At 42.7% G+C, this 21803-nt stretch overlaps 1 protein-coding gene across 1 annotated transcript in view; it reads right to left on the minus strand.

Annotated features, from left to right (window-relative positions):
- The window catches only part of CCDC33 (coiled-coil domain containing 33), a 117629-nt gene that overhangs the window by 13936 nt on the left and 81890 nt on the right, over positions 1–21803 (minus strand). Inside the window, exons 16-20 of the mRNA XM_040413703.1 lie at positions 20561–20756; positions 19732–19820; positions 16165–16296; positions 14890–14968; positions 738–859 (exon numbers count right to left, since the gene is read on the minus strand). Coding sequence (XP_040269637.1) covers positions 738–859; positions 14890–14968; positions 16165–16296; positions 19732–19820; positions 20561–20756 — 618 coding nt within the window. The remainder of the gene's footprint in view (positions 1–737; positions 860–14889; positions 14969–16164; positions 16297–19731; positions 19821–20560; positions 20757–21803) is intronic.

Raw genomic sequence — 21803 nt, forward strand, 5'->3', positions numbered from 1 at the left:
TAGTACATGTCCTATTCTTGTCCGCAAATCACAGTGCTTGGCTCCATTCAAGTCAATGGGTCCGCCAAAAAAACTGAACACATACGAAATGGAAAAACGGAAAGGAAACGGAAACACAACGGAAACAAAAAACAGAACAACGGATCCGTAAAAAACGGACCGCAAAAACACTGACAAAGCCATACTGTCGTGTGCAGGAGCCCTTAATCGTTAACATTATCCAGTACGTCACTCGGAGAGACGCTATAAATTGAATTGTCTACAAATTCTCTAAGGCTCCATTCACACTTCCGTAATGTGTTTTGCGGATCCACGGATCCGCAAAACACAGACACAGGCAATGTGCGTTCCGCATTTTGCAGACCGCACATCGCCGGCACTAATAGAATATGCCTATTCTTGTCTGCAATTGCGGACAAGAATAGGACATGTTTTTTTTTTTTCGAGAACGGAATTGCGGACCCGGAAGTGCGGGTCTGCAATTCCGTATCCGGGCAGCACATCGTGCGGCCCCATAGAAATTAATGGGTCCGCAATTCTGTCCTGCAAAATGTGGAACGAAATTGCGGACGTGTGAATGGGGCCTAAATGAGAAAAGGGTTCAGTAGTTCTATCATTGCTATTACTTTTTTCTTTGACTTGGACTTGCCCAGATTAAACAATCCATTCAGTGATAAAGAATTCATAAAAAATAATACTTTTTTACTTTTATTAGGTTTTGTCCATTTGCTACTCACAGGAACATGCTGTGGTATTACTGTGGTAGTCAGTCGAGCTTTCTCCAGTTCTTCTCTTAGACGTGAATTCTCAGACAGTAATGTAGCATATACCTCCCCCTGAATGGTGTCTGATCGAGGCCCTAGGGGATAGGAAATGAAAAGTATGAAGTGGGACTAAAAAAAATAATAAAAAAAACCTTATTAGACCTCATTCACACGTGTTTCACAATTGCACCAAAACCCAGGTGCATACACTGTGAGCTTTCTACCGCATCACAGTAAACCACAAGTAAGGCTACTTTCACACTAGCGTTCGGGTGTCCGCTCGTGCGCTCCGTTTGAAGGGGCTTACGAGCGGCCCCGAACGCATCCGTCTGGCCCCAATGCATTCTCAGTGGAGGCGGATCCACTGAGAATGCATCCGCCTGCCAGCGCTCAGCCTCCGCTCCGCTCAGTGAGCGGACACCTGAACGCTGCTTGCAGCGTTCGGGTGTCCGCCTGGCCGTGCGGAGGCGAGCGGATCCGTCCAGACTTACAATGTAAGTCAATGGGGACGGATCCGCTTGAAGATGACACTATATGGCTCAATCTTCAAACGGATCCGTTCCCCATTGACTTACAATGTAAAGTCTGAACGGATCCGCTCAGGCTACTTTCATACTTAGAAAATTTTCTACGTTTTAATGCAGACGGATCCGTTCTGAACGGATGCGAACGTCTGCATTATCGGAGCGGATCCGTCTGATGAAACATCAGACGGATCCGCTCCGAACGCTAGTGTGAAAGTAGCCTAAGTGCACTTTTTTCTGGGGCCCTACTGCAAATAGTCTCACAAAGCAGCATGTAAGTATTTACAGGTTTTGCCTCATTTTAACCACAATTATTTATTCTTTTACTATTCTAAAAAGAAGTTATTTGATCAGAGACTTTTCAGTGCTTTTCAGAAAGTAGCCACCATGAAGACCAGCAACCCCCGGCAACAGCTTATTTTGGAAGAGGAAGCCTTGACACGCCAGATATTTCATGTCCAGGTATTACATGGCAGCACATTTTCCAAAATTGGGGAAGACCACGTGTAAGATTGTGAAAAGTCCTCTGGTTTTATTGTTACAATATGTGAGTGTTATTTTATTATGTTTGCAATGATTTTATGGGGGTGCAGAGGTGAAGGATCTGCTAATGGCAGTTTAGCCAGCCGTCATTGTAAATAGGTGGTTAACATGCCATATTTGTAAGGAGGGAATTTCCGCTGCTTTGACTCACTGGAGTTGCCATGTGGTACGTGGCCATAAGACCTACCAGGGATGAGTCCAGGGGACTTGTATAAAGTAACCTTGGTTTCCCGCTAAGTCAGTGGGGGGCAGAACAAGAGTAGTGTGGACCCCTGTGCTGTGTGAGCAGCCACAGTTAAAATAAGTTGAGGGAGAACAGTCTGAGGCCTAGTTTACACGAACATATGGCTTTTATAGTTTTTTGCGGTCCGTTTTTTATGGATCCGTTGTTCCGTTTTTGAGTTCCGTTGTGTTTCCTTTTCCGTTCAGTTTTTCCGTTCCGTTTTTCAGTATGCCAGTATACAGTAATTACATAGAAAAAATTGGGCTGGGCATAACATTTTCAATAGATGGTTCCGCAAAAACGGACCGATTGACTTGAATAAAGCCACGGAACGTGATTTGCGGGCAATAATAGAACATGTCCTATCTTTAAACGGAACGGAAAAACTGAAATACGGAAACGGAATGCTTACGGAACACATTCAGTTTTTAATGCGGAACCATTGAAATGAATGGTTCCGTATACGGACCGTATACCGAACACAAAAAAACGGCCCGTACACTCGCAAAAAAAAAACGATCGTGTGAACTAGGCCTGAGAGCAGGCTGATGTGGCAGATGTGAGAGACATGGCAGGCTGAGTCTGAGAAACCAAGGTGGCTGAATTGGAGCTCCATCACCGCGGCACCCAGTTCGTAACTGGTAAGCAATATTCAAGCATGATACTACTCTACTGGAGAAGCCTGGTTTCATAACTGACTGGTTTAGGAGTAAAGAAATGGTACCCACAAACCCTGTGTCCTGCTTCTATTATTAGTACCCTCAGGCCAGGCTTTGGCATTACACACGTAGGCAGTGTCGGACTGGGATGCTTAGGGCCCACCAGTAAAACTTATTTTGGGGGCCCACTGTACTTTCATTCAAATATTACCTGTTCAAAGAGCAGCAAGATGCTACCAGATGATTGAATATGGGGGTCCCTGAAGCAACTTTGAGAAGGTAGCTCCTGGGGAGAAGAGGACACTAGCTAGCTTTCCTCTATAACTAGAAGTCCTCTCAGCTCTGGTCTTGTCTGTAATAATACACTGGGGAGTTTCTTTAACAATCTATCAAGTTTTTTATATGAACACAGGCTGGTTAAGATACTGTACATTGAATATATGTATGTAGTGCAGTAAGTCTAGGAGACTAGGGGCCCACATTGCTCAGGGGCCCACCAGGGGATTCACCTGCACCCCTGTGGGCCAATCCGCGCCTGCATCTAGGCCACTTTCACATGGGCAGTACTTTTTTTTTAAAAGTATTTGTAAGCCAGAAAACGGAAAAAAAAAGTGGATCCAAAACACAAAAGAAGTGCTAATCTTTCCATTATACTTTTTCTCTGTAGGTTCTAAACCTGGTTTTGGCTTATAAATACTGATGCAACATAGGGTAGTGTCCAGTTACTGACCATGTAAAAATGACAATACTCTAAAATAGCATATAGACAGGGGTGGTGTTCATGTGATAACCCTTTTAACACCCTTTTTATTTTACCATTAGGCTGTTCGCCATATATAATGTTTTTAGATTTTATTAGCACGGCCATTTTCAGATGTGGTGATGTCCATGATGTTTACTTTTTTGAATGTTTATTTATTTATATTTTAATTCTGGAGAAAGAGGGTGATTGTAATTTTTATATTTTATTTTTATTTTTTTAAAACAATTTTTTTTACTTTTTTAAAGTCAACCTGGGTGACTATGACAAGCAGTGATTTGATTGCCATTAATTAATTACTTAATATGGAATTCAGTATATTCCAATGTAGTGCTGCCACCTACAGGCCTGTATTGGAATATACCTGTGAGAGGCATCCGGCCTATCATTACAAGGTAATAGTCTCCTCCATCTCAGCGAGGGGAAGAGGTTACAGGCATGGAAGAGCATCACTCCTGCATTTTCACCACTCAGATGCCATTGTCAATTTTGACCACACAATCTGTGGGGTTAGGGTACATTCACATGACCGTATTTTTGGCTCCGCATCCGTTCTGCAATTTTGCGGAACGGGTGCGGACCCATTCATTTCACAATGTGCTGTCCGCATCCGGCCCCACAAAAAAGATAGAGCATGTCCTATTCTTGTCCGCAATCGCGGAAAAGGATAGGCATTTCTATCATGGGGCCGGCTACATTCACACGGCCGGTATCCGTGTTTTGCGGATCCGCAATTTGCGGACCGCAAAACACATACGGTCGTGTGAATGTACCCTTAAGTGTCTGTGATCAGCATTATTGCTGATTGCAGATATTAGCCCCAGGTGTCTGCTTAATGAAACTACTGCCCTGCTGCGCTTGCGCCATATTTAAAGTGATGGTGGTGGTCATCTAAGGCTTAATATTCTATATGCAGTGACCCAGTGAATCACTGCAAGGGTTAATTTCATGCTAACGCGTTAAATGTTGTGATTTATTGTTAAAGTACTCTTTTCTGTGCACTGTATATCCCAAATAGTTATGTATTGGCATCAAACAGTTAACACTGGAAGTCTTAGCCCAGTTTCTAGGGTGATGGGCTGGCCCCTTCCTGCTGGTTAGTGGTGAATCTTAGATGGGCAAAGCTGGAGGCATGACCTGCATGTGAGAGCTCAGTCAAAGTAGGCCCAAACAGAAGCCTGTAGGTCTGTGGTTATTTGGGAAGATTGCAAAGTGAACTTATGCTGAGAGTGAAGAAGGATTGCTACCATCATTGTTGCTGACTTTACACAGTCATTGGGAAAAGCCTTCACTGTGCCTTCACTGCTGCTATTTGTACTACTGCTACTCCCATCATTAATTCAGTAAACACTTTATTATAACCAACAGGCATCTACTCTCCGTCTCCTGCCTTGCACCCATCTACCTAACATCAAGGGCACCCAATCACCACCAGGCAGGAACCCCCAGAAAGTCCAGCGTATGCCCCGAGGGAAGAAAAGTTGTATCCTCCATTCACTGCAATGCCTTAGGGAGCGTTGGAGTGAGGACAACCACTGTGAACTACTACCACTCCTATCAGTGCCACATCTACTACTCCCCTTCTCCCGGGTCTCCCCTGCAGGTTGCTGCAGGGGAGATATATTGACTTTCAATGGGTCCGTTGAAAACTCGGATAATGCACCGTTTGTCGTCCGTGATCCGTGTTTCCAGTCCGTCAAAAAAATAAACTCGGATAATGCACCGTTTGTCGTCCGTGATCCGTGTTTCCAGTCCGTCAAAAAAATAAGACCTGTTTTTTCACGGACAATGGTTCGCGGACCCAATCAAGTCAATGGGTCCGTGAAAAAACACAGAGGCACAGAAGATTGTCATCCGCGTCCGTGATCCGTGTCCGTTTTTTACCTATCATTTGCAAGGCAAACTTGACTTACATTTTTTTTTCACTTTTCATGTCTGGTGATCCTCCAAAAATCAAGGAAGACACACGGAAATAAAAACGGATCACGGAACAACGGAACCCCGTTTTGCGGACCGTGAAAAATTACTGTCGTGTGCATGAGGCCTTAACATTACCATTAGCAAGATAACTGGAGATGTAAAATACATGCTTTTAAATATTAATTTGTATTCTTTTTTAATATTCCATTCTTTGAAATGGCTGGTGATCAATTAAAAATTATTATATTTCACAGATCTATTCCTGGCCGTGTCAGATTATCATAAATCATTCACATGGCTGAGCTGTGTCCATATGGCAACACATGGAGTATGTGCTGCTCCGTACTACTGAGCTTTAATCATTCCACATCTTGATGCAGATTTTCATCACAGATTTGTATAGGTCAGTGATGCCTAACCTACGGCCCGCGGGCCACATCCGGAGCAGAGTACTGTAGGTAAGTATTATTTTTTTTGTATGTGTAAATGTGCACACACTGCCGGCTTTATACTCACAGGGAGGGACCGGGCAGTGCGGGACAGTGGCACGGCACTGGCAGCAAATCCTTCATAGGGGCCTGGCCCCGGAGGCAAAATCATAAAATATACAGGGGCAAAACGCAAAAAATAAAAAAAAATTAAATATATGCAGAGGGGGCAAAAAATGAAATATATACAGTGGGGGCAAAAAATTGAATATATACACGGGGACAAATGGAATATATATAAAGAGAGGACAAAATGGATATATATATACAGAGGAGGCCAAATGGATATATATATACAGAGGGGTCAAAAAATGAACCCACCCACCCGTACAGACCCCCTCTGGACTCTCAGCCAGGCATCAGAGCACGTCAAAGGAGAAACATTTATGCCTCTGCCACTCTCCTGTGCAAGGCTTGGCACTTCTCTGTCTGACATACTGTTAGATCAAATAAATAAAAAGGAAATTAAAACACCCCCAAAAAAGTCAGTAATTTTCTCACTTCACCACACAACGGCTAACAAGCCCTATTTTTTTTCTCCACTAATACACGCCAAAGAAGGCTTTAGAACATATAACTACACCACTGAAAGGCAAATAGGCCCTTTGTTTTTTCCATTTATACACGCCACAAAAGGCTTTAGAACATATAACTGAACCGCTGAACTGCAAATAATATATATTTTTTTGCCACAATACATGCCAAAAAGGGCTTTAGAACATATAACTGCACCGCTGAATGGCAAATATATATATTTTTGCCACTAATATACGCAAAAAGGGCTGTAATTTTCTCACTTCACCACACAACAGCAAATACATTTTTTTGTGCCACTAATGCACTCCACAAAAGGCTTTAGAACATATAACTGCACTATTGAACAGCAAATAATATATATTTTTTTGCCATTAATACATGCCAAAAAGGGCTTTAAAACATATAACTGCACCATTGAACTGCAAATAATATTTTTTTTTTTGCCACTAATACACGGCAAAAAAAGGGCTTTAGAACATACATACAACTGCACCGCTGAATGACAAATAATATATAATTTTTTGCCACTAATACATGCCAAAAGGGGTTTTAGAACATATAACTGCACAGCTGAACGGCAAATAGGCCCTTATTTTTTTGCACTTATACACACCACAAAAGGCTTTAGAACATATAACTGCACCGCAGAACAGCAAATAATATATATATTTTTGCGACTAATACACGCCAAAAAGGGCTTTAGAATATATAACTGCACCGCTGAACTGCATATAATATATATATTTTTTGGCACTAATATACGCCAAAAAGGGCTGTAATTTTCTCACTTGACCACACAACGGCTAATAAGCCCTTTTTTCCCACTAATACAAGCCAAAAAATGCTTTAGAACAGGGGTGCACAACCTTTTTTGGTCTGGGGGCCGCATTGTCACATCGCACATCTCAAGGGGCCGCAAAAAAATAAGTTAATCAACGCTTGTTTGCATCAGCCTATTACACAGGCTAATGCAAAGTGACTGGGGAGGAATGATCACTACCGCAGTCATTCCTCCCTCATTCAATTCTATTGATTATCGGCAGCACATTCCTGATTACACGGTGAGATGTACTGACGATAATTGTACATCTTTCATCCTGATAAAATATGCAGATCAGCCGACAAACGAGTGATTCCTTGTTTATCAGCTGATCAGCGGCACGATTATACCGCCAGATATCAGGAATGAGAGTTCCTAAGAACACTTGTTCCCAGTAATTGTCCTGAATATCGTGTCGTTTAACAGGGGCTTAGAGATTTCCTGGTAAAAAAAGATTTTTAACACGTTCCTGCAGCATGGGCCTGAAACAGAAGATTCATACTTTCCTGCTCCCGTTGTCTCCATCTTCTGGTTCCAGCGCTGTTTACATCCGGCTGGCTATTGGCATAGTCCCTTGTACCTCTCCAGCCAATGACTGGCCTCAGTGGTGATGTGGCCACAAGCAGCGTTTCACCGCTGAAGCCAGTCATTTGCTGGAGAGTTGCTCCGGGACCGGAAGATGGAGACAGCGAGAGCAGCACGGAGCAGGAAAGTAGGAATCTTCTGTTTCAGGGACCATGCAGCAGGAACTTGTTAAAAATCATTTTAACTGGGAAACTGCTTTTAGTGGCGACGTTTCCTTCCTGCCTCCTATTCACAAATGAGTGTTTTACGTCACTACAGAGAACGGCGCTCACTTTTTAATTTTTTGGACTACCAAAATAAATTTTGCAGCTTCTTATTATATGACACAGGGCTTTTTAATATATTTTTTTAGCTTTATTAGGGGGAAACTGTACAATTTTTTTTTTAAGTCATTTTTATTCAAACTATAGCTCATTATTTAAATATGCAAATTATTATAATTAGTTCCCTATATGTGTTGGATCGTTTTATTATACAATATGTATAGTTTCACATGAATGGGGTGATAATTGTAATGGTTTGGGTTGGTGTGGGCATTTTTTTCTTAAATTATTTTTTAAAAATTCTTTTTTTTTTTAAATATATTTCTGCTACAAAAAGACCTTTGGGGGACACTGACTTTTTTATTTTGCACATTTTCCTTTTTTTCCCTTTTTTTTGTATTTTTTTTATTTTGTATTTTTTTTATTTTTATCATCACTCCGCGTGCCACGGGGAGAGCAGAAGACAGCGCTAGGAGAGACACTGAAGAATCGCAAGAGAAAAATCGTAACAAGCGGCAAATGAATCCAGATGTATGAACATACGCGCCTCTGAGTGTGCTTATCAGTAAGTGCCTGCTGGCTTTTTGTATACACGCACTGTAATTAATTCCACGGGATTCTACTTGTTAAAGTTTACTGACACATCGAAATACTGGTGACATTGCAGTGTATGATCTTATTAGTTATTATAAAATGGTGAAAATAGGAAACCCCAAACCAGGGGACTCCACCCGCCATCAAAAGAACCCGACTGGTGAAGGTGATATGGATAAATTCATCAAGAAAGCTGCTGCTATATGCGCCGCAAAAAAAATCCAAGATGGCGCCCGCATCACAAACTGAGGCCTCCATGAGTAAACATGAGGCATCTGACGCCGAGAGCGACACGGAGGAATCAAGGGGCTCACAGAGTCTTCCGATTTCAAGGAAATTCCTCAAAAAGACCTTATCGAGAGCTCTGGAACCAGTGGCTCATGAACTGGCCTCCCTCCACCAAGACGTGAGACACATTGGGGGCAGAGTAGAGAAGCTGGAAACCTCACAAGCTGCCATGCTAGATTGTCAAACAGCGGCTTCAGTCAGCAATTAGAAATGCCAAGACCATCTAAACGCGGTTCACACAGCCCTGGAGGACCAGGAGAACCGCGGAAGGAGAAACAACCTCCGATTCTGCGGAGTCCCAGAATCCATCACCGCATCTGAGGTACCGACTGCGATTCTAGCCATTTGCAAAGATCTTTTAGGTCCTGATTACCCCTCGCAAATCATCTTAGAAAGGGCCCACAGAGCTTTGCGGCCCCAGCCAAACGCTTCAGACCCACCTAGGGACATAATATGTTGCTTCCTCAATTACCAAGACAAAGAAGCAGTTCTATACAAATCCCGCAACTCCTCTGATTTTACATACAATGGTGCAGTCATCAATATATACCAAGATCTGTCACCCACTACATTAAAGAAACGCAAAGCCCTCAAACCATTGACGGACTGGCTCAGGAATCAAAAGGTCCCATACCGCTGGACATTTCCTTTCGGTCTCACCTTTGCCTTTAATGGCCGCAGACACAATATGCATTCTCACACAGATCTTGCCCAGATGTTCGACCACCTGGAGATACAACCCATGAAAATCGAGAACTGGGACTTTATACAAGATTTATCTTCTCTTCCTGAGATTCCAAAATCAAACCCGTTTGAGATGAGAAGAACCCCGAAAGCTCAACGTCAGAAGAGGAAGAACTCACCCTTAACTCCAAGAAGAATCTATGCGGATTACTTCTGACTCTAACCATCCTAATCAGTAACCAGTTTTCATAGCTACTGAACTCTGACGGAGTTCCCACTTTCTCGCTCTGCGACGCTTTGATGAACCTGGAGGTTCTAGTTTTCCCCTGGTTCTTGGTTTAGTTCCTACTACCTTGGCCCATTAGTCTGCTTTGTTCATGTAAAAATAAGGCGAGCTTCATTTTCCTATTAACCCCCAGTAAATAACACTGTAGTAAGGGTGTCCCCTTATCCGCTTAACCCTGACCCATAATAACCCTGCCGGGTTATGAAACGCACCATCCCACCTGCTGCAGCCTCTATAACCTGCCTATATTCAGCGTCTGCCTCAGACACATGCTGGAGGTGCTCAAAATCTAGAGGCTCCTTCCTACATATTTGGTGGGATTGCCCTCCCCTACTGGACTGGTGGAAGCAGATTTTTGACCTATGTAACATAATCTGCGGGGCCTCTCTGCCACCTCAACCAGAGATTGCTCTCCTGAACATATACCCTACATCCTGCAGGATTCCAAACTTGGCCTCTTCAGACAGCTGGTTAACGCGGCTAGATTTTTAATCCCGCACCACTGGCTTGCGTCTGATACCCCTTCTATTGAGCATTGGTTCGCCAGAGTCGATCAGATATATAGAATGGAGGAAATTTCCCACTGCGAAATGAGATCTATTCATAAGTTCAACTCCATATGGCTCGCTTGGAAGATCCACAGAGGTTTTGGGAGATGATGTGAATCTCTAGAGCTTTCATCCTATACCTTATCTATTCACACAACTCCCTTTTAAATAAACCATCATATTAATCCTTGTTTGGCCCTCTGAAGTGTGGACGGGAAGCTGTCTCTCTCTCGAAAATTTCCAGAACTTTTCGCAATTAGAAGCAATGACTCATTTGTAACTTGTGATCTATCATGTATCATACCATTGTTAACTTGCCAGTTAATATAATATTTTTCAGGAGAATTGTTCATATCCTCCTCTAACTTCATTTCATTCTGTACATCTGCTTTTGCAAAATAAAGCTTTTGAAACTCCAAATAAAAAAAAAGGGGGACACAGAGTCTTTATAAAAAAATGTTGCACTTTTTTATTCTTTTAATTTGTATTTGTTTATTGTTTAATATTTTTTTTTTTACTTTTAATATCCAGTACAGACCAAAAGTTTGGACACACCTTCTCATTCAAAGAGTTTTCTTTATTTTCATGACTATGAAGGCATCAAAACTATGAATTAACACATGTGGAATTATATACATAACAAACAAGTGTGAAACAACTGAAAATATGTCATATTCTAGGTTCTTCAAAGTAACCCCCTTTTGCTTTGATTACTGCTTTGCACACTCTTGGCATTCTCTTGATGAGCATCAAGAGGTAGTCCCCTGAAATGGTCTTCCAACAGTCTTGAAGGAGTTCCCAGAGATGCTTAGCACTTGTTGGCCCTTTTGCCTTCACTCTGCGGTCCAGCTCACCCCAAACCATCTCGATTGGGTTCAGGTCCGGTGACTGTGGAGGCCAGGTCATCTGGCGCAGCACCCCATCACTCTCCTTCATGGTCAAATAGCCCTTACTTTCAAAGTTTTCCCAATTTTTTCGGCTGACTGACTGACCTTCATTTCTTAAAGTAATGATGGCCACTCGTTTTTCTTTACTTAGCTGCTTTTTTCTTGCCATAATACAAATTCTAACAGTCTATTCAGTAGGACTATCAGCTGTGTATCCACCTGACTTCTCCTCAACGCAACTGATGGTCCCAACCCCATTTATAAGGCAAGAAATCCCACTTATTAAACCTGACAGGGCACACCTGTGAAGTGAAAACCATTTCAGGGGACTACCTCTTGAAGCTCATCAAGAGAATGCCAGGAGTGTGCAAAGCAGTAATCAAAGCAAAAGGTGGCTACTTTGAAGAACCTAGAATATGACATATTTTCAGTTGTTTTACACTTGTTTGTTATGAATATAATTCCACATGTGTTAATTCATAGTTTTGATGCCTTCAGTGTGAATCTACAATTTTCATAGTCATGAAAATAAAGAAAACTCTTTGAATGAGAAGGTGTGTCCAAACTTTTGGTCTGAACTGTATATATTTGCCACATATTTTGTCCCCAAAAGGTCCATAAAAGACCTTTGGGGACGCAGACTTTTTTTTTGCACTATTTACACTGTAACTGGAGCATCCAAAGGAGCCCCAGTTACAGGGAAAACCAGCCTGCTGAGGGGGTCTTTGTACAGGGCAGAGCTGGTGAGGCTCTGCAGTCCTCTGCCCCTGACACCCGGCGATCACGTGATCGCCGGGTCTAAACTGCACAGCGCGCTGCTCACCTGTGTGAGAAGAAGGCAGAAGCGCTGATACACTGCTTCTGCCTTCTCCTTGGCTCCCCCGCTGTCTTTGACAGCTGGGGACTCCTCCTGCTACTGCTACAGTGCAGGAACAGGAGCTGTAATCCTATAATTGTGCTGTGCGTCTCCGCACAGAAACACAGCTGATCGCACGATAAGCTGCGTCTCTGCCCAGCAGTTTGGGGGCCGCAAACCATGGCTCTGGGGTCTGAATTGTGCACCCCTGCTTTAGAACATATAACTGCACCGCACAAGGGCAAATAAGATGTAAAAATATTTCCTAGTAATAAACCCTGTTAATGGCTGTATCAAACAGCATTTGCACCCCAATAACAAGAACGGTTTGCTGGAATTACAGAGCTGTATAATGGCAATTTGGATCCCCAGTCAGTGCAGCAAGGTGTAATAGGATTGTTCCTATTACCCAGTCTGTAACCTACCCCACTGAACCCTGTTCTGCTTCAATACTGTGGAATAATTCCTCCCTATCCTTCCCCTGAACTTCTATACAGCAAAATAAAAGTTTTAAAGTCTTTTCTACCACTGTCCCTAGCGCCTGCTAACGTCTCTCTCTGCACGAAGTACACCGGGAAATGGCTTAATTTATAGGGCTGTGACATCACAGGCCTGGCTGGCTGCTGATTGGCTGCATGCATGGCATTGTGGGTGACCCTGCCTTCCCAGAGTTCCTTGCTCCATGTCCTAACACGTGCAGCAGCCATTTTAGGAAGAAATGTGATTCGTTACCACGAAGCGTGAGGAAATTCGGATTCGGTGCGAATCTAATTTTTCCTGAAATTCGGATTGAATTCCATTTCGTCAACTTCGATTCCCTCATCTCTAGTTATGATGTGAGTTCTGAGGTTCTCTATTATTAATTTCACAGGTACTTGCTCAACCATTTCACCAAATTTATATCTACTTTACTACTACACTGGTGATAGGTCACACAATTCCACTCTTGTCTAATATGACTGACTGATTGCAGCTCACCTTGTAAACTACTAAGAAAGCAGATCACATGAGTTAATAAAAACGACCTAACACATGAAAGCAAAAACAAATCTTTCGGTCAGACATGCACTTAAAGTGATTTATTCAATGTTTCCTTGCTAAACTTGTGCACTAATGGTCTCACTTACAGCTGTCACTCCTTGAGCTCTCCTTCATTTGTATTACCCCTATTATAATGCTATTACTTACACAACTCCATCACTCCCTGCTTTGAGATTAATATCACCTCTCTCACAGTTATACAAAGTCATATATCACCTAGCAATCGTGGATAAAGAAAAAACCCTTCATCCATAACACAGAAATAACATGCTTTATGCAGAACCTGCTCATAGAACAAGACCGAATAATCCTACAGCTTTTTTGTATTAACAGTTCTTACTTAATCCTGACATTTTGATTTCGATGTTAGCCCTCAAATTTGACATCCATAGGCTGGACTTACACGTTTTATCAGTCTATTACTCGGATGTGTCATGGGCCGGCTGCAGGTTTAACTGACCAGAAATCACAGCAGGGCTGTTTCTTTTTATCTCAAGGTTTACTACGTCTTGTATGTAAAGTCTTTTTAACAATGTCATGGTTGTGGATGAGATTAGTTTTCAGAGATACATTTTTGGTAGATTTTCGTATTGTCAGAGGAGTTTTATCTCAGGTTCTTTTGAATAGGAGTTTCAGGATATATTTTGGATTAAGATGACTCCTTTGCAGTGTTTTTTTCCCTGACCGTCAGTAATCTTTTGCTCTATAAAAGAAAGCATCTAACCCAATATATACAGTAATGCACTACGTTCACAAATGTATGCAAATGTACCTGTCTAACAGGTTTGACCTTTTTAATGGTGTTGTGCAAGCATGCTGGAGTAGGGGGTGGCAACCCCCTTCCCCCCACTTGGCCAGACCTGTAAAGGAAAGATTACTTACCTGCATGCCAGCGCTGGCTCCCTGCTCATTCTCCTCAAGGCCTGCGATGCTACACTGGTCTCCCTTGAGGGCAACATCTGGTTTGACATCGCCAATCATGTCATGGCAAATGGTCACATGACACAAGGGGATCCTGTGTCCGCTGCATCCAGTGATTTGGCAAAAACAAAACCTCATTCTTGCACAACCCCTTTAAAGAGTGACAGTGATGATGACAGTACTTTGATCATCATATAGAAGGCATTTGAATGAGTCATTAGTCTAAAATTGCCAAAAAAAAGAAAATCTAAATGATTAAACTTTTACAAAGAATTATGGTACCCATAGAGTAAAAAAAAAAAAAAAGCCCCCAACATAAAAACCACACACACCTGTCGGCAGTCCTGATGCTGCCTCATTCCCAGCCACTTCCAGTACCTGCAGGACCAGGAAGTGGCTTGGTCCGATGAGCGTTGTTAGCCAATCACAGGCCTAAGTGGTCACAGGCTTGAATGCTACCGTATGTCTTAGCATTTACAGGACCAAGGAACTTCCTGGTCCTGTGGAAGCCAGGAGCAGCCAGGAACAGGGCTGCGGCATGACCATGGATGGGTGAGTGGGATTTTTTTTATGTTCAGGGGGACAGGGTGGACCCCAGGGGTTGTCAGCTTCAAGGCTATACAACTCTATTAATGCAAGATGTGTGACACCCAAAAACTTTAATCACAGTGTCACAGTTTGTTTCCTATCAAGGTCACCTCTGTCTCCTTTGTCCATACGACTCCTCTTCTCATCTTTCAGTTTGCTATCCAGCAGTTTCTCCATCTTCTCTATTACCTGCATGAACATAAACCGTCTCAAATGTAGCATTAGTTGAAGAGCAGTTGTTTCTTGTCCTAGGCTGTAACTTTTTTATTGCATATCACAAAAATGACCGCTAAACAGTAATAAAAGGCTGTAAAGTATTTGCCTCTTTTCAGTACCTCTTGATTATACGTATATTGGTCACGCTGAATGGGTTCTGATCCCTAAACGAAATATAAGACTAAGGGCTCGTTCACACGACCGTTGGTGTCCTGTTCCCGTATTGCGGACCGCATTTGCAGATCCGCATTACACGGGCACCGTTCCTTCGTCATTCCACATTACGGATGCTGACCCATTCATTTCAAAAGATTTTCAAATCCGGAGATGCGGAACGGAAGCACGGAACGGAACCCTACGGAACAACTACCTTTGCGGAACTATCTTTTTGCGGAACGGAGGGATCGCGGACCTATTCAAGTGAATGGGTCTGCAATCCCCATGCACCTGCCCCACGGAAGGTGCCCGAGCATTGCGGACCGCAATTTGCGGTTCACAGCATGGGCACGGGACACCAACGGTCGTGTGAACGAGCCCTAAAGGAAATGTGATGAAAATTGTATGAAGTATATAATAAATGGCACAATTACCAAAAGCACTATGCCAGAATAAAAGAAATGTAGATAAGCATAAGAACCATTATGTAGAAACATAGAAAATAATTGGAACACTGTTTAATCCTTTAAAGAGTTCGAACATTAGGCTTCATGCATACGTGGAGGCCATATTTCAGACTGCAAACAATAGATCTGGACAACTACCATGTGCATTCCCTATTTTTCTTACTTCCATCAATAGGAAGAACTATTCTCGCCCACAATGTGGACCCGAATATGACATGTTCAATGATTTGTGAAATGGCCACATGGATCCACCAGAAATATGGATATGTGCATAGTCCCATAAAAATGAATGGGTAAATGTGCTAGCCACTAAAAATGCAGATAGCACATGGATGAAAAATACATGTGTGTGCATGAGACCTTATTCCAATGACATAGCCACCGGCAGCCCTGACTCCCTTATAACTTGGCTGACCAGTATTGACAGATAATATGGGGTATGGATAGCATTGGCCCTTAAAAACACACAGTTGAAAAACTGCATCTGTGTCTATATTGAGGTCAAGCATTCACATGGTTACATTGAGCGCATTTTTTGTATCTCACCTTCTCCTGTTTCCGCACTGTGTCTTGTACGGCTTTCGCCCGGCTCAGTTTCTGGTGGTACTGGCTGAGCACGGCTTGCTGCTGTTGGTGTGCTCTCTGGAGTAGAAGCAGTTCCTTCTCTCGGTCATTTCTCTACAAAATCATTGACAGTAAGGAAACTTGCCAGTATGGATCAATATACTGAATAAAGTATAAGTGCCAGCTCCTTATAAAGTGATATACTGCATTATTTATAATGAGATTGGTATTGACTGGGGTTGATGCATTAACTGGGTATAGGGGAGAGAACAATGCTGGCATAGTCATAAACTACAGGACAGATAAGAAAATGTGTCGCCTGCGTCTGTTATTCCAGGACTGTTTAGGCCCCTTGCAGATGAGCGTTCCTCCTGCAGCGAGTCGGCAACGCAGCTCCCAGCGCTGCCGGTGGTCACATAGCATTATATTGATTTATGATGCTATGTAACTCTTAGGCCCCTTTCACACGGGGGAGATTTCCGCGCGGGTGCAATGCGCGAGGTGAACGCATTGCACCCGCACTGAATCCGGACCCATTCATTTCTATGGGGCTGTGCAGATGAGCAGTGATTTTCACGCATCACTTGTGCGTTGCGTGAAAATTGCAGCATGCTCCTCTTTCTGTGTTTTCCACGCAACGCAGGCCCCATAGAAGTGAATGGGGCTGCGTGATAATCGCAAGCATCCGCAAGCAAGTGCGGATGCGGTGCGATTTTCACGCACGGTTGCTAGGAGACGATCGGGATGGAGACCCGATCATTATTATTTTCCCTTATAACATGGTTATAAGGGAAAATAATAGCATTCTTAATACAGAATGCATAGTACAATAGGGCTGGAGGGGTTAAAAAAATAAAAAATAATTTAACTCACCTTAATCCACTTGTTCGCGCAGCCCCACTTCTCTTCTGTCTTCATCTTTGCTGTTCAGGAAAAGGACCTGTGATGACGTCACTACGCTCATCACATGGTCCGTCACATGATCCATCACCATGATAAAAGATCTTGTGATGGACCATGTGATGAGCGCAGTGATGTCATCATAGGTCCTTTTCCTGTGCACAGCAAAGATGAAGCCGGGCTGCGCGAACAAGTGGATTAAGGTGAGTTCAATTTTTTATTTTAACCCCTCCAGCCCTATTGTACTAAGCATTCTGTATTAAGAATGCTATTATTTTCCCTTATAACCATGTTATAAGGGAAAATAATAAAATCTACACAACACCTAACCCAAACCCAAACTTCTGTGAAGAAGTTCGGGTTTGGGTACCAAACATGCCGATTTTTCTCACGTGCGTGCAAAACGCATTACAATGTTTTGCACTCGCGTGGAAAAATCACGCATTTTCCCGCGACGCACCCGCATCTTATCCGGGCCAAAAACATGATGCCTGTGTGAAAGAGGCCTAAGGGTTCCATAGCATCATAAATCAATATAATGCTATGTGAATCCCGTCAGTGCTGGGAGGTCAGGCCGGGAACTGCGATGCGGACTCGCTGCGGGAGGAACGCTCGTCTGCAAGAGGCCTTACAGCTGATAACACAATATGGCTGCTCTATTCACTCAATATAAAAATGGGGGAATTTATCATGAGGGGAATATTTGGAGTCGGTGTTGCTGTAACTTTCACCAAATGTATTAAACGCCACACATTGTTTGATAAATTTGCTGCATCCTTACTGGAGTAAGACTGTGACTTGTTCATAACTTTTGAAGTCACCTAATTAACAATGTAATATGCATTTGCATATGTATTCAGTTCTTTTATCAGTACTGTACTAAACATATGATACAAATCACACATGTGTAACATGCATGCTCTGGGCTGCCTACAGGCAACAAAACCATTCAGCGGCCTCTCAATACACACTCTTCCTGCATTATTTCTTGATAGTCTGTATTACCAGAAAATACAAAACAGCATAATACGAGTCCAAAAAGTGTGTCCATACAAGGTTGTACCTGCAGATTCACAGTGGACCTAGACTTTGACGCCATTAAACAGAAATACGACTAAAAAAGGTGTATTTCTGGTGCAGATTGCGGTGCAAAGGTCCTTTGTGCCGCAATTTGTGACTTCTCCTCGTTCACGTCAGGTCTAAAAAAGTGGGCATGGCATGTACGGGTCGGCCAGCTGGCTGGGAAGCTGTCTTACATTTAGAAGTGGCGGTGGATCCGCCGAAGTTATGAAGAGGCCTGCGGCTCCTCAGAACTTCCGGCGTATCCACCGCCAGATATAGGACTTATTTAGACTGGCGTCTAAAACGCTGGTCTTAATAAATGTGCCTCTACATCTTTAATGAAAACCTATCATCAGGTTCATGCTGCCTGAATCATCAGCAGCATGAAATTTGGACAAGGTCTTTCATGTCAGAAAATTATGAGGGAGATTTATCAAAACTGGTGTAAAGGAAAACTGGCTTAATTGTCCATAGCAACCAATGTTCATTTTCCAATACAGCTGTGAAATATGAAAGGTGGAATCTGATTGGCTGCTAGGGCAAGTAAGCCAGTTTTCCTTTACACCAGTTTTGATAATTCCTCCCCATAGTTTTAAAAATGAGCCATGGACAAGAAGATGAGTCTGCTCTGCGGCTTCCCCTCTCCCTCATTTCTACCTATAGGCCTCTTTCACACAAACGTATTTGCAATCTGTATATGGTCCGGATTGTATGTATCTGAATCTGCTGCTAATGTTAATGAATAGAGCTATTCACATGGGTGTATAATTTCCCTCAGTATTTGAAATACACATCATGTCTGGGGTTTGTGCGTATTTCTTTCCAAAAACGCCCATTACAGTCTATGGGAGCGCAGCACAAATGCAGGGAGGAAGGAATATGTATGTAAATCCTGATGAAATCCTGAAGCAATACTGATGATAGTACTGATGGTATATAATCAGGAATCATATTCCAGAGGCAGAATACTGACCGATTTCAATAAGCTTATGTGAAAGAGGCCTTACGCAGACAGGGAGAGACTTGCCCATTCAGCCAAGTATGGTCAGAAAAAAGCTCTTCTTCCTGTTTCTGGCTCATTTTTAAAACTATGGGGGTCATTTATTAAATTGGTGTAAAGTAAAACTGGCTTAGTTGCCCATAGCAACCAATCAGATTCCACCTTTCATTTTGCACAGCTCCTTTGGAAAATGAAAGGATGAATCTGATTGGTTGCTATGGGCAACTAAGCCAGTTCTACTTTACACCAGTTTAATAAATGACCCCCTATGTTTCCTCTGAAATTCTCAGCATTTCAGAATAAAGCATAGTTCTCTGACACGAGGAACCCTGTCGGAATTTCATTCTGCTTGTGGTTTGGGTGACAGGTTGCCTTTAGGTATTATTGTGGCCCCTTCAAGTAGTGCAGTGCAGCCCTAAGAGCAAAAAAAAAAAAAAAGTTGCAGACCCCTAGGATAAATAAATTCTAATTAAACATATAGAAGACCAAATGACTATCAATAGTGAAAAAGCGGGTCATATTATATGTATATTACTAATAGATTAGAAAGTATTTCATCCCTTCTACCCCTGTACTACAGCACTCACCCGTACTAAATCATTCTGCAGTTGCTGGATCCGGTCTCTCATACTGCGGAGCTCTGATGTTTCACTCGCCAATTTCTGCTTAAGGGTCACTATAAGAAGAGAAAATGGGAACATTTTCTAGAATTTTCTTCATGTCCAGTTGATCTGGATTTTCATATTCATGATCTACCCTCAGGATCAGCTGTTTGAAGAAGCTGCAGTGCTTACTGGCATTATGGTGAGTGTCGTGGTCTTCTCATAGCTTACCATGCACAGCACCATTGGATAGCGGCTGTGCTCGATACCGTAGCACAGCCCTATTCGCTTGGGTCTGGACTGCTCCTAAGCCACGTGACCAATGAATGTGACGTTACTGGCCTAGGAAGACGCCTCAGCATCATGGAGCGCTGAGGCCTCTTCATATAGGTGACTGGCGGGGGTGGCGGGATTCAGACCCCCGTCAATCCGATATTGATGATCTATCCTGAAGACAGGCCATATATTTCAGAACCCCCAGGACCTTTAACTATAAATTAAATGACGTTGATAAGGGTTTTCTCACTTGTCATTTGACTAGAGCTCTGAACTTATACGTAAGAATGGTAAGGGTGCCTTCATACACTGCAGATCTTGTTGAAAGTCTGAATGGGGCTTGCTAAAAGCCATGTGCTTGCCACCAAAACAACCCCATTCAGATAAATGGAGCTGATTTTCAGTTGCAGAAAATTCAGTGTGAAGGGACCCCAATAGGGCCCCACCATCTGTTTTTTGTCTCTATTTGTTTTCCTATCCGTGTCCCCAGAAGGGTAACGCACCATTGCAGGTAGGTATACAGAATACATGTGCTTACCAAGTCGGTCTGCAAGTTCAGCCTTGGTCATGACATCAATGTCTGTGTCGCTTAGAAGACTGCGGCCTGCATCCTGATTCAGACTACGCTCACTACGAAGAGCACTGTTCTCTGCTTCTAGTCCACTCATCTGACGGTTTAGAGCAATGATGTCATCTGCCATACGCTGCATGGCGAGGCGATAGTTTGCCAGTTCCTTTTGGTGGGAAAAAAGCAAGGGTTTACTGAAGCTGGTTTGAATGATCTATTAGGCACAATTTGTGACAACATTCTGGAGCATTTTGCTTAGTAAATCTCCCCCAGAGACTCATCAGAATTTCAAAACCATCAAATATTATCTCTGAGTGAACATAATTGAGCAATCAGCGCACATTTATGGCCAGTTGTTGATCCAAAACCTGTCTATGTTGTCCATGGTATGCAATACCTTGTATGACTACCAACTAGGAGGTTTCCACATAAAATCCACTGCTGAGTTTAAAGAGGGACTTAAAGAGGTTCAGTCGCCTCTCCTGACATGTCTGTTTAAGTAAACAATTGTAGAGCATCTTTTCTTAGTAATATGCATCTTGTTCCTCTGTTATTCCTCATAGAAATGTATGAAAAAATTAACAACTAGGTGTTACCATACCCTTTGATAAAGGGGTGTGCATCTACACATTCTCACGCTCGCAACACTAATTGGGCACTATCAGCCTCTGCAGGGACGCACTATCAACTGGTAACACCCAGTTGTCGACCTATTCATAAATTACTGGAAGGAAAATAGAGGGACAGTACAATGCAGAGTTGTTACATTATGGGGAATCAGGAGAGAGGACAGGTCCTCCTGAGGAAAGTTGTGAGACATTGTATGGTCCACGAAAGCCCATTTACAGTGGGAACCATGATTATAGTCTTGTGCGGTGAAGTCTGAGTCATACTCAATGCACAATGATATTTTGTGACATGTAGCGTTACTAGAACCCCTAAAGTAGTGGATCATTCATAGCCGATTAGTAGAGAGTCATCCTCTGACCAAAGACACAACTACTTTACAAAAAGAGGGATGCACTGCATAGTATACAGCATGTGATACCTTGCAGCATGTTTGTTTTGATGGTGCCTTTCATCTGCCTTTCAGCTGTCTTAGGGCTTATGCATTTTGATCAAAATGTATACAAATGCCTTGTGTACAATATAGAGATTATGTCACTGTATACTATTAAGAAGCAATGTGAATTGTGCTGAGAAGCAATAATAG

This window comes from Bufo bufo, chromosome 1, assembly GCF_905171765.1.
Source record: "Bufo bufo chromosome 1, aBufBuf1.1, whole genome shotgun sequence".
NCBI classification, from domain to species: Eukaryota; Metazoa; Chordata; class Amphibia; order Anura; family Bufonidae; genus Bufo; species Bufo bufo.